This window comes from Sander lucioperca, chromosome 23 (genome assembly GCF_008315115.2).
Source record: "Sander lucioperca isolate FBNREF2018 chromosome 23, SLUC_FBN_1.2, whole genome shotgun sequence".
Classification (NCBI taxonomy): domain Eukaryota; kingdom Metazoa; phylum Chordata; class Actinopteri; order Perciformes; family Percidae; genus Sander; species Sander lucioperca.
In genome coordinates this window covers 12,782,376-12,797,717 of record NC_050195.1, presented here as the reverse complement: position 1 = coordinate 12,797,717, position 15,342 = coordinate 12,782,376, and the positions used below count along the sequence as shown (strand labels likewise).

The window sequence follows — 15,342 nt, the reverse complement described above, 5'->3', positions numbered from 1 at the left end:
AAAGGCCTTCAGCTGAGATTCACACGTGGTTTAAATTAGGTGAAGTCTATATAAAGAAGACCTCTATTCAGTGTGTGGGTGCCTTTTTTTTGCCAAGGTTTTGCAGACGATCCTGATATAATATTGGGATGTGCATACACCTACACTACTCAAATAAATATTTTTGTATGTGAAATTTAGAATTGGGATTGATTGGTATTCATATTACGTGCATTCTAGGAGCTGAATCAACAAAACAAACAACAAATATACCGATTTGGGCAACAATAATGCATTGATAATGATACTCAGATTTTTATGGTTTGGCTTTTTTTATTGAAAATAGGGTCATGTTACCTTTTTTCTTTCACAGTCAAACAGATTACTGGAAAGTATATTTATTTGTGTGTGTGTTTCTCTGGTGAAGGCATGTGGGAAGATAGAGCTGGGCTCTTGATACAGCAGAATGCACTGTTGAATATGCAAACTGGTGTGTGTTTGCGCGCACAAAGTGTGGATGTGCATGAATTTGTATATGTGTGTGTGTGTGTGTGTGTGTGTGTGTGTGCCTGAGCCATCTCATTTCTCCCTCAGTGCCTCCTGACTAAGCCGTCACGCACTCTGTCACATTCAGCCCAAAGCACCGTTCCTGTCTCTTTCATCTCATTCTCTCTCTCCCTCTCATTCCTCTCCTCCCTTGTCCCTTTCCTGCCCTCCCTCTCCTTTCCCTTCTCTCCCCCAATATCTCTCTCCATCCAGGGAATCCAGGGCCCCCGGGGGCCGCCCGGAGAGATTGGCCAAGATGGTCCCAAGGTCTGTGCGTTGAACGTTATAATTAGTTATTATGCTAATGGCCTGCTGCTCCCCAGCCGCTCGGCTGTTCTCAGCCTGTTCTAACGCTTACCCTCCCTCCCTGTTATGTTGATGTTCCCGTAGAGAAAACTGCATTTTGCTGAGAGGGAGGCAAATTGTAGGTGTTTCTAAATACGTGATATATGCTATTATGCCAAGGACGGTTCATATTTGGACTGTTGATGTGTGTACACTTGTATTTCTCTCGTTCAAAGAACAAGTTTAAGTTTTACTCTTTTAGACATTTATGCAAAATGAGGTTAACAGTATTTTACATAATTAGGGGGTTAGTTAGAGATTTAAAGGGTATTCCAATGATTCGTTATTGCCATCTTTTGTAAAGTTGGGGGATTTGCAAGAGACAAGTGAACAAGAATGGTCAAAATCAAAGAAGCAGAGACTGTAATATCCTGACTTTTAGCCCCCGAAACTGCAAAAATACCAAGTAAACTAATCCTTATCTGTAAAGTCAGTGGAGTGCCCCTTTTTGCAAAGACTAGCACAAGGGACATTTTCATATTTCCCTGACCTTGAAATGCAGATTTCCTGTCCCTTTGGAATTTGTATAATCAGGGCACAGCATGCACGACATGCAGATGGCAGGAGAGTGAGTGAATGATCAGAGTTTCATGCATATAAAGGTGAACATGTGGTCTTTGAGGAAATGGCACCTGACAATTCAGTAAATCGATCAAAGCAAACATAAATAGATAAATAAACATACAACCTAAATAAACACTTCTGATTTTACACACCCTAACACATGTTTGGGAACCTCCCTATCAGGCAGTGCCTAAAGCTCATATTATGCTTTTTGGCTTTTTCACTTTCTTTTATTGTGTTATAAATCTTTTTGTGCATGTTATTAAGGTTTAAAAAGTGAAAAAGCCCAAAGTCCACCCCAAAGGGACTTACCATCTCCAACAGAAAACACTGTTCACAAACTGCTCCAAACAGCTCTATTGTAGTCCAGCCTTTACTTCAGAGACAAACGTGGTCACTTTGGAACACACGTTATAATGCTCACCTAGCTGCTAGCATGGCACGCCCTCATACTCTGCTTCTGACTGGCTAGTAGTCCTTACCTAGGTACTGAGCATGTGTGACTCCCAACAAAGATGGAACAGAAGTGAGATGTCTCACCGGCAATTTCCACTGGATACGGAACGTCTGAGGAACGTCTGAGGAACGTCTGCGGAACATCTGCGGAACGTCGACAGAGTCATTAGGTTTCCATTAAAGTCAATGTGTGTATTTCCACTGACTGCAGAACGTCTGCGTCCCGACTCCGTCCCAGTTCCGTCAGTCCGCAGCCCTCCGGAGCAGATACGCAGAGCTTCTCCGCAGAGCTTCTCCGCAGCAATTCAGCACAATTCAGATTGTGCGGGACAGGAAGTCGAGCACAAAAACAAAATAAAACATCCGGTTACTTTTTAACATAAAATACACCGTGCTCACGGCAGGTCATATTTCCCTGCACTACACCTTGAAAACACAGCTCAGAGTAGTTTCCCCTCTACTCCTCTGGATGGAAACAAACTGTTGTTGGTTTTGTGGTTCTGTTTATAGAAACTACATCCTGTTATATCGCGCAAACATACGTGAATTCGCGAGATCTCGTGGTTGGCTGGCCACAGCCGTTAGGCAACAAATCCGGACCTGGTGGGTATTGACGGACGGCGGAGCACGCAGACGTTACGCAGCGGAGCCGTTCCGCATCCTGTGGAAATCCACGGTAACTCTGTAGCTAAAACAGAGAGCTCAACACACAGGGTGAAAAGAGGAGCTTCAGCAATGTGCAGTACAACAAAAATATGGTGTTTTTTGTATTTTGTATGTTTATATTTTTGTCTCGTACATTTGTGCTTTGTCTTGGCCAGGTCATCGTTGCAAATGACAATTTGTTCTCAATCGGACTTACCTGGTTAAATAAAGGTGTAATACTAAATAAATAAATAAGTAACAATTTTGCTTTATCAATGGTGCGATTGATTGATTTTGCGAGTGCTATTGAAGGCGCACACTAGCCTGGGAACCAGACGAATCTGTAAGCTCATGTTTTATTTGTTCTGGCAGATACGTCAGGTCCCCCTCTCGTTCAGACAGATTTTGAGCCAGCCAGGCCCTGGTGACGATGACTGTCAACTTGCAGAGCCTTCTAGACTGGGTAAACCCAGCCCGATCCGCCGGCAATTTGATTTCTCCCTGCAGCTCAGGCTGGAAACCTGTACGTTTATCTATCCTGCTTCCGTTACAATTTTTGCGGGGACCAATCACAAACTGGCTTATCCACCTGGCGCGCTATTGGCGGGTTTAACACGATGACGATAGAGAAGCGACCAAGCAGCTTGTGGTTTACATTCAACATGGCAGCCACCGAAGCGCAGCAATCCGTTGATGCCGCTGTCGCTGCTAAATCAGGATTACAACAACCGGTGACAACCGGATCGTTGGTCTGATTGGTTGAAGGACTATCCCATTGTGTACAGAGTCATTTGAACTATGCCCGTTGATCACGCCTCTTGTGCAATAGAAAATACAGAGTAGACTCCCCAGACTAATGTTCAATCTTAAAAGCTTGAACTTGGTCTGGTGATAGCCAGACTAAGAGCCTTCGCTACCTAAGCTAAATTTGTGATGACATGATTTTTGCCAGGGACACTATGGCGAGCATTAACCTAGTTTTGTAAAGAGGAGATCGCCGTTGAGGCATTTCCGAAAACAACCAAGATAGCTGCAGCTGATGTAAAACTTTCTGTTTATCATTTTTAAATTCTGACTGCGAAAAACGGCAACACTCGTTTAAAGACATATTGAAGCTACATTATCACAGCTCATGTCTGCACGCTGTAGTCTGTTTACATCATAAATTGTTTCGTTGCTCGGAGGAAGACTACACTGCAACCCTTTAAAAAAAAAAATCTAAAACGGGGTCAGCTGCGTTTACAAACATCTTCATTTTAGGAGCTCTGAAACGCCGGAGTAGTGTGGATGCGAGACATAAACCTTAGAAAAAGATATGCGTTTTGAAACGAAAACATAGTAGTGTGGATGCAGCCTGACTGCACATCACAACTATTTTTGCATGATTTACATAAAAACAAATGCAAATAACGAAATTCTGCTTTTATAATGCCCTTTTGAACCTCTCTGTCTGAATCGCCACAGCAGATCATTTCCATTTTCATGATGCACCACTGTCATACCTTGTGTGATTGGCACAACTGTTTAACAAGGAAGAGACCAGTAATGTGACTGGCTAAGAGCATAGTGATTAATCACCACATGCTGTGATTTATATTCCACTTCAAACATTTTGTGCATGCTGCCCTCTGCACAGCATGCAACCACACTCTGATATGCTCTCACTGATCTGTGTGCTGGTCTTTGTAATGGTTAAAATAGAGCCATATGATTTGTGTTTAGGAATGAGGGTATTTAACAGAAGGCCCTCAGAAGTATTGTCAGACAAATGTGGTGTGTGTGTGTTTTTGTGTCTGTGTGTGTGTTTTATTTAGGGGAAGTGTGGAGACCCAGGGGTCACTGGTCCTATTGGTCCACCAGGCCAGAAGGTGAGTAGAGCCTGAGATTATTGACCAGATTACATTGTTTCCTTTAACCTCCGTCTTCAGTTCAATTTTATTTATAGTATCACATCATAACAAGAGTTATCTCAAGACACTTTACTTTTTAGTAGGTCCAGACCACACTCTATAATTTACAAAGACCCAACAATTCCAGTAATTCCCTGTCTTCACTGCTTTCTAACACAGCATCCTCCTTTGTCTTTCTATCTGCATCTGTAGGCTGTATTGTGTGTAATGCATATTTTATTTATTCTACATTAGATACAGTCATGGCACCCCTGAAATTTTTCCAGAAAATCAAGTATTTCTCACAGAAAAGTATTGCATTAACACATGTTTTGCTATACACATGTTTATTCCCTTTGTGTGTATTGGAACAAAACAAAAAAAAGAAGGAAAAAAAGCAAATTGGACATAAGTGCACACAAAACTCCAAAAATGGGCTGGACAAAATTATTGGCACCCTTTCAAAATTGTGGATAAATAAGATTGTTTCAAGCATGTGATGCTCCTTTAAACTCACCTGGGGCAAGTAACAGGTGTGGGCAATATAAAAATCACCAGTGTTGGGAGTAACACGTTACAAAAGTAACGTAATTACAGTAATGTATTCCTTTTTGCTGTAACGCAGTAATATAACGCATTACTAATTACATTTCGGTAATATTATACTCGTTACAATCTCAGTAACGCGAGTTACAACGCATTTTAACGCAACATTTAGTGGTGCATTGTTTTTTTAAGAATTCACCAACACCGCGACACATTTCTTCACAGGAAAAAAAAAAGCCGTATTATTTTCCTGTCGCTGTATTCGATGGTTGAGATGACTGCAGAGACAGATACATTTGCGAGATGGATATTATTTTCAGGAGTTATTACGCTGCGTTGAAGTGAGCTGTCCTGTTTCTGATCCCGTGGTCAGAACCAGAGACGGTACGGACAGCATGTATGTCCCAACAGGTGACGGTACGTCAGCGGCTGACAGATACAAACATGTCGGGAATTAATGTTGAGGCTTGCTACACGTAAATATCATTGCATTTTATCAGCCGTAGAGAGTAACTATGCCTGTAGTGGAATGGCTTCGAATGACGACCAAAAACGCTTGTCTTTTACTGTGACCATTTACTGTTCAATATGTTGCAGTTTTACAAACAAGAAAGTGAACAACTGGAGCCTGACGGACATGTTGCATCTCAGTAAGCTAGCAAGAGTAGGCTACACAACAGACAACTTCCGTGTAGCATACTTCAAAATAAAAGCACTTCCTGTGACGGTTCGCAGTAAAACTAAATTACTGTTAAATAAGGTTGTGTAGGCTACCTTTTCACAAATCAGCTGTAAATCAAGTACTGTAAATAATGTAAATAGTGAGTTTTAATCACACTATAATTGAACATTTCCTTTAGAGTGTTTTAACCTAAACAACATGAATTTCTTATTCAAGTGCTATAAACAAACATTTTACAACAATGCCGTACTTTTAATTGAGTATTTTCATTTTCTCCTACTTGCCTATTATACGTTTTACTTATCTATTTTGTATAGCTTTAGTTACTTTGCATATTTATATTAATTATACAAAATATGAATAATCTATGATGTATTAAAGTGATCCGGTGGTGAAATTCACAAGCTAGCTGCCAAATCAAACTTCCCCTGTTATTTTGGTGAAAGTAACTCAAAAGTAATGCAAAAGTAGTGTAACGCATTACAATTCAGAGACAGTAATATTGTAATATAACTAATTACTCTCAAATGACAGTAACTAGTAATCTATAATGCATTACATTTTGGAAGTAACTTGCCCAACACTGAAAATCACACCTGAAAGCAGATTAAAAAGGAGACTTAGTCTGTGCATTGTGTGTCTGTGTGTACCACACTAAGCATGGACAACAGAAAGAGGAGAAGAGAACTGTCTGAGGACTTGAGAACCAGAATTGTGGAAAAATATCAACAATCTCAAGGTTACAAGTCCATCTCCAGAGATCTAGATGTTCCTTTGTCCACAGTGCGCAGCATTATCAAGAAGTTTGCAACCCATGGCACTGTAGCTAATCTCCCTGGATGTGGACGGAAGACAAAAATTGAGGAAAGGTTGCAACGCAGGATAGTCCGGATGGTGGATAAGCAGCCCCAAACAAGTTCCAAAGAAATTCAAGCTGTCCTGCAGGCTCAGGGTACATCAGTGTCAGCCCGAACTATCTGTCGATATTTGAATGAAATGGAACGCTATGGCAAGAGACCCAGGAGGACCCCACTGCTGACACAGAGACATAAAAAAGCAAGACTACAGTTTGCCAAAATGTACTTGAGTAAGCCAAAATCCTTCTGGGAAAACATCTTGTGGACAGATGAGACCAAGATAGAGCTTTTTGGTAAAGCACATCATTCTACTGTTTACCGAAAACGGAATGAGGCCTACAAAGAAAAGAACACAGTACCTACAGTCAAATATGGTGGAGGTTCAAAGATGTTTTGGGGTTGTTTTGCTGCCTCTGGCACTGGGTGCCCTGACTGTGTGCAAGGCATCATGAAATCTGAGGATTACCAAAGGATTTTGGGTCGCAATGTAGGGCCCAGTGTCAAAAAGCTGGGTTTGCGTCCGAGATCGTGGGTCTTCCAGCAGGACAATGACCCCAAACATACTTCAAAAAGCACACAGAAATGGATGGCAACAAAGCGCTGGAGAGTTCTGAAGTGGCCAGCAATGAGTCCAGATCTAAATCCCATTGAACACCTGTGGAGAGATCTTAAAATTGCTGTTGGGAAAAGGCGCCCTTCCAATATGAGAGACCTGGAGCAGTTTGCAAAGGAAGAGTGGTCCAAAATTCCGGGTGAGAGGTGTAAGAAGCTTATTGATGGTTATAGGAAGCGATTGATTTCAATTATTTTTTCCAAAGGGTGTGCAACCAAATATTAAGTTATGGGTGCCAATAATTTTGTCCAGCCCATTTTTGGAGTTTTGTGTGCAATTATGTCCAATTTGTTTTTTTTCCTTCTTTTTTTGTTTTGTTCCAATACACACAAAGGGAATAAACATGTGTATAGCAAAACATGTGTTAATGCAATACTTTTCTGTGAGAAATACTTCATTTTCTGGAAAAATTTCAGGGGTGCCAACACTTTTGGCCATGACTGTAATTATAGGCATTTACATCATACCTAGTGTCGCTAGATGATTGTTTTTTGACCAGAATGTCTGGTTTTAAGAGTTAGATTGGGGACAAACAGTAATTAGCCTAGCTACCTAGAAGGGGGAAACGGCTAGCTTGGCTCCATCCAAAGTGAACAAAATCCATCTACAGACACTTCTATAGCTCACTAATTAACTGACACGTATCTGAGAAACAGGGAGGGAGAGCCAGGGTGTCTATTATTATTGTCCACAGTTCCATCCTTCCATCTTCGTCCGCTTATCCGGTCTCGGGTCGCGGGGGTAGCAGCTCCAGCAGGGGACCCCAAACTTCCCTTTCCCGAGCCACATTAACCAGCTCCGACTGGGGGATCCCGAGGCGTTCCCAGGCCAGGTTGGAGATATAATCCCTCCACCTAGTCCTGGGTCTTCCCGATCGGTTTCCTGCTGAGAACCATAGCCTCCGATTTAGAGGTGCTGATCCTCATCCCAGCCGCTTCACACTCGGCTGCGAACCGATCCAGTGAGTGCTGAAGGTCACAGGCCGATGATGCCATCAGGACAACATCATCTGCAAAAAGCAGCGATGAGATCCCCAGCTCACCAAACTGCAACCCCTCTCCACCTCGACTACGCCTCGATATCCTGTCCATAAATACTACAAACAGGATTGGTGACAAAGCGCAGCCCTGGCTCTGGATGAGAGTGGCACTCTCATCCACTCAACTCTCAAAACTCTGTATCGTTCCTCTTCAACCTGAGGTTCGACTATCGACCGAACCCTCCTTTCTAGCACCTTGGAGTAGACTTTACCAGGGAGGCTGAGAAGTGTGATACCCCTATAATTGGCACACACCCTCTGGTCCCCCTTTTTGAAAAGGGGAACCACCACCTCGGTCTGCCACTCCTTAGGCACCGTCCCCGACTTACACGCAATGTTGAAGAGGTGCGTCAACCAAGACAACCCCTCCACACCCAGAGCTTTAAGCATTTCTGGCGGATCTCATCAATCCCTGGGGCTTTGCCACTGTGGAGTTGTTGAACTACCTCAGCAACTTCCACCAGGGAAATTGACGACAATCCCCCATCATCCTCCAGCTCTGCCTCTACCATTGAGGGCGTATTAGTCGGATTTAGGAGTTCCTCAAAGTGCTCCTTCCACCACCCTATTACCTCCTCAGTTGAGGTCAACAGCGTCCCATCCTTACTGTACAAAGCTTGGATGGTTCCCCACTTCCCCCTCCTGAGGTGGCGAACGGTTTTCCAGAAGCACCTTGGTGCCGACCAAAAGTCCTTCTCCATGTCTTCTCCGAACTGCTCCAACACCCGCTGCTTTGCCTCTTTCACGGCAGAGGCTGCAGCCCTTCGGGCCCTTCGGTACCTTGCAACTGCCTCCGGAGTCCTCTGGGATAACATATCCCGGAAAGACTCCTTCTTCAGTCGAACGGCTTCCCTGACCACGGTGTCCACCACGGTGTTCGTGGGTTACCGCCCCTTGAGGCACCTAAGACCACAGCTCCTTGCCGCAGCTTCAGCAATGGAAACTTTGAACATTGTCCACTCGGGTGCAAGTCTGTCGGACAGGGGCCTCCTCCAGAGCCTCACCCGCACTACCCGTTTGGGCTTACCAGGTCTGTCCAGAGTCTTCCCCCACCCCCTGACCCAACTCACCACCAGATGGTGATCGGTTGACAGCTCCGCCCCTCTCTTCACCCGAGTGTCCAAAACGTACGGCCTCAGATCAGATGAAACGATTATAAAATCGATCATTGACCTTTGGCCTAGGGTGCTCTGGTACCAAGTACACTTATGAGCATCCCTATGTTCGAACATGGTGTTCGTTATAGATAATCCATGACTAGCACAGAAGTCCAACAACAAACAACCACTCTGGTTTAGATCAGGGAGGCCGTTCCTCCCAATCACGCCTCTCCATGTGTCTCCATCATTGCCCACGTGCGCGTTGAAGTCCCCCAGCAGAACTATGGAGTCCCCTACTGGAGCCCCATACAGACTCCACTCAAGGTCCCCAAGAAGGCCGAATACTCCGAACTCTTGTTTGGTGCATATGCAAAAACAACAGTCAGAGTTTTCCCCCCCACAACCCGCAGGCGTAGGGAGGCGACCCTCTTGTCCACCGGGGTAAACTCCAACGTAGCGGCGCTCAGCCGGGGACTTGTGAGTATCCCCACACCCGCCCGGCGTCTCACACCCTGGGCAACTCCGGAGAAGAAAAGAGTCCAACCCCTATCCAGGAGTATGGTTCCAGAACCGAGACTGTGCGTAGAGGTAAGCCCCACCAGATCTAACCCCCACCAGATCTAACCGGTAGCGCTCCACCTCCCGCACCAGTTCCGGCTCCTTCCCCCACAGAGAGGTGACATTCCACGTCCCCAGAGCCAGCGTCTGCTGCCCGGGTCTGGTCCGTCGAGGCCCCTGACCTTCACTGCCACCCGTGTGGCAGCGCACCCGACCCCAGCGGTTCCTCCCACAGGTGGTGGGCCCATGGGATGGAGAGATGGATCTCATGTAGCTCCGTGGCAAACCCGGCCACCAGACGCTCGCTGATGAGCCCTCCATCTGGGCCTGGCTCCAGACGGGGGCCCCGGGCTTCCTCCGGGCAGGGTCACTCCATCTCTTCCTCGGTCACTCATAGGGTTTTTGAACCATTCTTTGTCTGGCCCCTCACCTGAGACCACTTTGCCTTGAGAGACCCTACCAGGAGCACAAAGCTCCAGACAACACAGCCCTCAGGTTCATAGGGACACACAAACCTCTCCACCACGATAAGGTGAATGTTCCCGGAGAGGTTGTCCACAGTTAATATAATTAATTACATGCTTTGTAAATAATGAATTTAAATGAATCGCATACATCAATATTTGCCATGAGAACCATTTCAAAATATTCAAATGGATTTTCGTAGATGAGTGAACCAACAATAGACATAGGGCTGAATATCAGCTCAGTGTGAGAGTCTTTGTGTGAGAGTCTGCATTTTGCTGTCATTGTCGGGTTTCTCTGCTTTCCTTTGATTTCTGATCTCTCTCTCTCTCTCACACACACACGCACACACACACACACACACACACACACACACACACAACTCGGCAGTCCGCAAACTTGTCTCACTGCCATGCACTGCATTAGCTGCTCTGTTTCAACAAGTTTAAGCTGAAAAAATGTGCATGCAGACTGAAATTCAGCGTGGTGTTCTGTCTGGATTAGGCTATCCATCTCAGCCGAGAACGAAGAAATGTTGAGTTTTAACCAAGCGTCTGATGTGTCTAGAGGTCTGTATGGCTATTGTAAGAGCTAATTAGTTCCCTTGGTATAAAGGGGAAGCAATCTTTGGTTCCTCGGGTACAACCCGGAAGCACATACAGACTTTAAATGTTGAGGCTAAGCCCAAGCTTTAAGCCCCTGAGGTGCTGTTCCACGGGTAGAGTAATTGACGCACTTTTGACCTTTTTGATCAGTGAAAGTCCAAGTCATATTTGCAGTTAAAACCTTTGGTTCATTTATTTTCATTAGATCTTAGTTGGGTTTCCAGACAAATCACTGCTTGTATGTATGCCATTGTGGTGTTGGTGTGCATGTGTGCGTGTGGTCAAATACTTTATGTGCTTCCGGGTTGCACCCGAGGAACCAAAGATTGGTTCCCATTTATACCAAGGGTACTGATTGGCTCTTACAGCTATACTGTAGCAGCCTGCTGTCACTGGCTGAGTCCTTCCCATGTCATGCTTGCAGTGAATGAATGAGCAACAGTTTTGTCATCTGTTTCCATCATGTTTACAGTGCTATGTACGTACGTGCGGACGGTTGTGTATTCAGTGATATATGGGGTCAAGGGGCATCATAGAGCGTGATTAATCTGCGTTTTTTTTTGTGTTACTTTGACAACAACAAAAGTTTATGATACTTGGAGATTTTGTTTGGCAAGTTAATCTCCACAAAGGAACACCACAGAAGTAAAAAGCAAACGTTTGCGACAGATTTTGCGTGTTTGGCGTAATGTCGTCCCATTTAGCAAGTTGTTAGCAGCCGCCATTTTTTTTTAGTTTTTTTAGTATTTTATGTTGGGAACAAAATGTGGAAATCGCTTAAGCTTGAGTTAACCACAGACTTTATTTCAGGCACCTGACAACAACAACAAAAAACATTCAAAAACACATTGACTTTGAGACGAGGGAACCAGAAGGGCAAAAATGCTAATTCACTTCTGGGTTTTAGGACTGATTCCTGCAGCACTCTATAAGACTTTAGAAATAGTTTCAGCATGTAACTCCACCATCAATTTTAGACCAGTGTTGTAATGTAATAAAGTACAAATACTTTGTTACTGTACTTAAGTAGGATTTTCAAGTATCTGTACTTTACTTTTACTCCACTACATTTCCTAAATAAATTGTATACTTTTACTCCACTACATTTCCCCTAAGCATATTAGTTACTTGTTTCTACAAAATAACATCACAAGAAATGTGTTACAATGGAAAAAAGCAGGTTTGGCGATTCATTGCAACTAGATTGCAAGTTAATGCATGCTCCATTCCAGTTGGTGACCTAATGCCTGTCTGTTGCCAAGCGGCAAAAAAAAAAAAAAAAAAAACATAGGCCAAAACTAAAGAAGAAGAGGAGGAAGCATAATGACTGATAGTGTTATGGAAGCACCTGCTGTAACAGATGACAGTGGTGATGAAGATAACGTTCTACCCCTTTGGCCATAAAGTTCATAACCAAAGTTTTTTTTTACTTTTACTTCTAATAATTAAGTACTATCTAATCTAATGTCAGAAAATTACTTTTGATACTTAATAAAGTAAATATCAGTAGATACTTGTACTTTTACTCAAGTATTGCTTTCAAGTACTTTATACAAAACTGCTTTAGACAAAGCCAGGCTAGTGGTTGCCTCGTCTTTCTGGTCTTTATGCTAAGCTAGTCTAATCGTAGTTGTGCTCTAGCTCCGTAGCTGATGCGCATTGGTTTAAATCTTATTTATCTCTCAGCAAGAAAGCACATAAGTTTCAGTCCCAGTCAGAAACACTCCAGAAACTCCTGAGTCACTTCAGAACAAAGTATAAGGTGTAGGGACCAGTACAGGTTCTCTTTTTTCCTCTCTCTAGCTGTGTCCCCACGTTGCTGTATTTGACACTCCACATCCACTCTCGGCTACCATTGTCTGTTTGTTCTCATTCTACCAACCAGTTCTACTACTACTACCACTACTACCACTACTAGCTACACTTTTGTGTTTGCTAAGTGACAGTGTTAAGTTTTATAAATCCTTTTTCTCTGCTCCCTTGTTGGATTACAAACCAAGACTTTTTTCTAGAGTGAAATAAATGGCCAGTTTTAAGGGAATATTACAACACACTGTATGAACCTTGTCATTTTCTTAAATGCCAGCCATTGATTTCCAGACAACAATAATATTTCACCTCTGCAGGGCTCAGGAGGGGAGTCAGGTTTTCCAGGGCTGCCGGGTGCCATGGGGATGCCGGGGTTCAAAGGTCACAAGGTGAGAGTCAATTCATATAATAGCTTACATGAACCAATTAAAAAAAATGACCTGGATGGTTTTGTTTGGACTTAATGAAGTCTACAATTGGCAACAGAGGCGACGCTTTATGAATGATTTATAGCTTTGGCTGTCAGGATCACATTTACATGTACTAGAAATGTTGACAGCTTAACATAATGCATACATATTAATGTATTATTCATTTTATGATTTTTAGATGACATCATTAACTTGCTAAAGGTTGTCCTTCACACTTCAAAAGCAGCATGCCCATGCTCAGGAATGTAACTAGTACATTTATTCCAGTACTGTACTTAAGTACAAATGTTGAGGTACTTGTACTTTACAAGTGGCATGTCTTTTCTTTTCATGCCACTTTCTACTTCTACTCCGCTACATTTCAGAGAGAAATATTGTACTTTTTACTCCACTACATTCATCTGACAGCTTTAGTTACTAGTTACTGTACAAATCAAACACACAAAATGCATTTGATTTACAAATACAATGTTTTATTCTACATGAAACTACCCAACAATATAAAGGACTACAAGTCCAGCTGAAGTAATTAGACCATTAAACACTTAGTTGATTGACAGAACTGTTTGGATCGTTTCCAGTCTCTAAAATGTGAGTTTTTTTCTGCATTGAGTACTTAACATGCTGCATTTGATTTTCTTTTGTACAGCAGGTCTACTGTATGTTATCAACAGGACAGCGATGCTCATGATGGCTTTTTTGTCATGATGAGGGCAGCATTACTTTTGTCAGAACATAAACCTGACATTACAGTACGTTGTAATGTTCTAATGTTCTGTGTATGTTTAGGGGGAGAGAGGTGAGACGGGCTCTAAAGGACACCAGGTATTGTACTTTTTCTTCACACTATTACTGGAAAGTCATATGCACAGGCAATAGTTAAGTCACACGATACCTGTTTTAAAGATAATTTTTTGGGGGGTTTCAGCCTTTAACAGACAGGACAGCTAGGTGAGAAAGGGGAGAGAGAGGGGGAAGACATGCAGGAAATCATCACAGGTCGGAGTCGAACCCTGGACCTCTGCATCGAGGCATAAACATCTAAATATATGTGCGCCTGCTCTACCTACTGAGCCAACCCAGCCACATGATTCCTGTTTTAAAAGTTAGAAATAGGTCCTTTTTTTAGTAACACTTAATAATAATGGTACATGAATTATCATGATTCCATGCATGACTTTAATCATATCAATGTTGAAGATGGAGCAGGTCAGCACTTTATTTGAAGGGCCACAAACATGATGAAGTAATAAATAAGTTATGTGTAGTTAACAATGATTATAACACTACAATTCTTTTGAATGAAGGTACACTGCTGTGACTGGTCAGCTTTGTGAAGAAGACATGAACATCATTAGTGAATCAGAAATCATGATGATTGAAATACCTTAATTGATGCATTCATTAACGCATTGTTCCTGCATTAAGTCATGCATGATATACTATTAATCCTTGTACATTACTGATAGTTCATGAAGTACTACATGCATGAATTCATGATAATCCATGTACCATTTTAAAAAAAGTCCTATTTTTGAAGCTTTGTCTTTTCTATCTTGGCTGCCTCTTTAAATTTACCCTTCTTAAACCCACTTTTGTGCTTGTATTCCATTCCAATTCCATTGTTCCATTCGCTGTCTTGAAGCCCAGTGTCAATTACAATAAACCAATGGGCCGATCTACCTGTTTTATGGGCCGGTCACACTGGGTTTGGCCCGCTGCGACCCTCCGTTCCTGAGACACATCCATTTTTCCTGTTTTCGTCTTCTATGTCGACACAAAAGACCGTAGCGACTCAAAACCAACGTCCATCTGGGGGGTTTTGGGGACAGTGAACACGCCAGTCTTGGCCCCGTATCGCTATGACCGTCCGTTATATCTTGTAAAACATAGAAAATCCTGCATCAACTTTTCGAATAGTAGGAAAGGAAAGGTCAAGTATGAATTTAGTAAAAAGGTCAACCTGCAAGTTGCTCTTTAAGTAGCACTGATTTACATCATCCTCTGAGTTGGTAATTAGGGTACTTGGCATGTTTGAGTAGGCTCCAATATCTTCTACTAGTGTGAGTGTAAGAAGCCAAACTAATGCAATAATTAATATCAGTGTTAATACAGTCACATATACACAGTTTTTTTTTTATATTTTCTTTTTATTATATGTCTTCTTATTAGCTATACCTGGTGTTTCACTGTCACAAAGGGCTGGGGCCTAT

At 42.8% G+C, this 15,342-nt stretch overlaps 1 protein-coding gene across 1 annotated transcript in view; it reads left to right on the top strand.

The window, feature by feature from the left end:
• Positions 1 to 15,342, top strand: part of si:dkey-225n22.4 (collagen alpha-1(XXI) chain) — a 124,153-nt gene that overhangs the window by 89,668 nt on the left and 19,143 nt on the right. The window contains exons 22-25 of the mRNA XM_031300959.2: positions 739 to 792; positions 4,350 to 4,403; positions 13,016 to 13,087; positions 13,919 to 13,954. Coding sequence (XP_031156819.1) covers positions 739 to 792; positions 4,350 to 4,403; positions 13,016 to 13,087; positions 13,919 to 13,954 — 216 coding nt within the window. The remainder of the gene's footprint in view (positions 1 to 738; positions 793 to 4,349; positions 4,404 to 13,015; positions 13,088 to 13,918; positions 13,955 to 15,342) is intronic.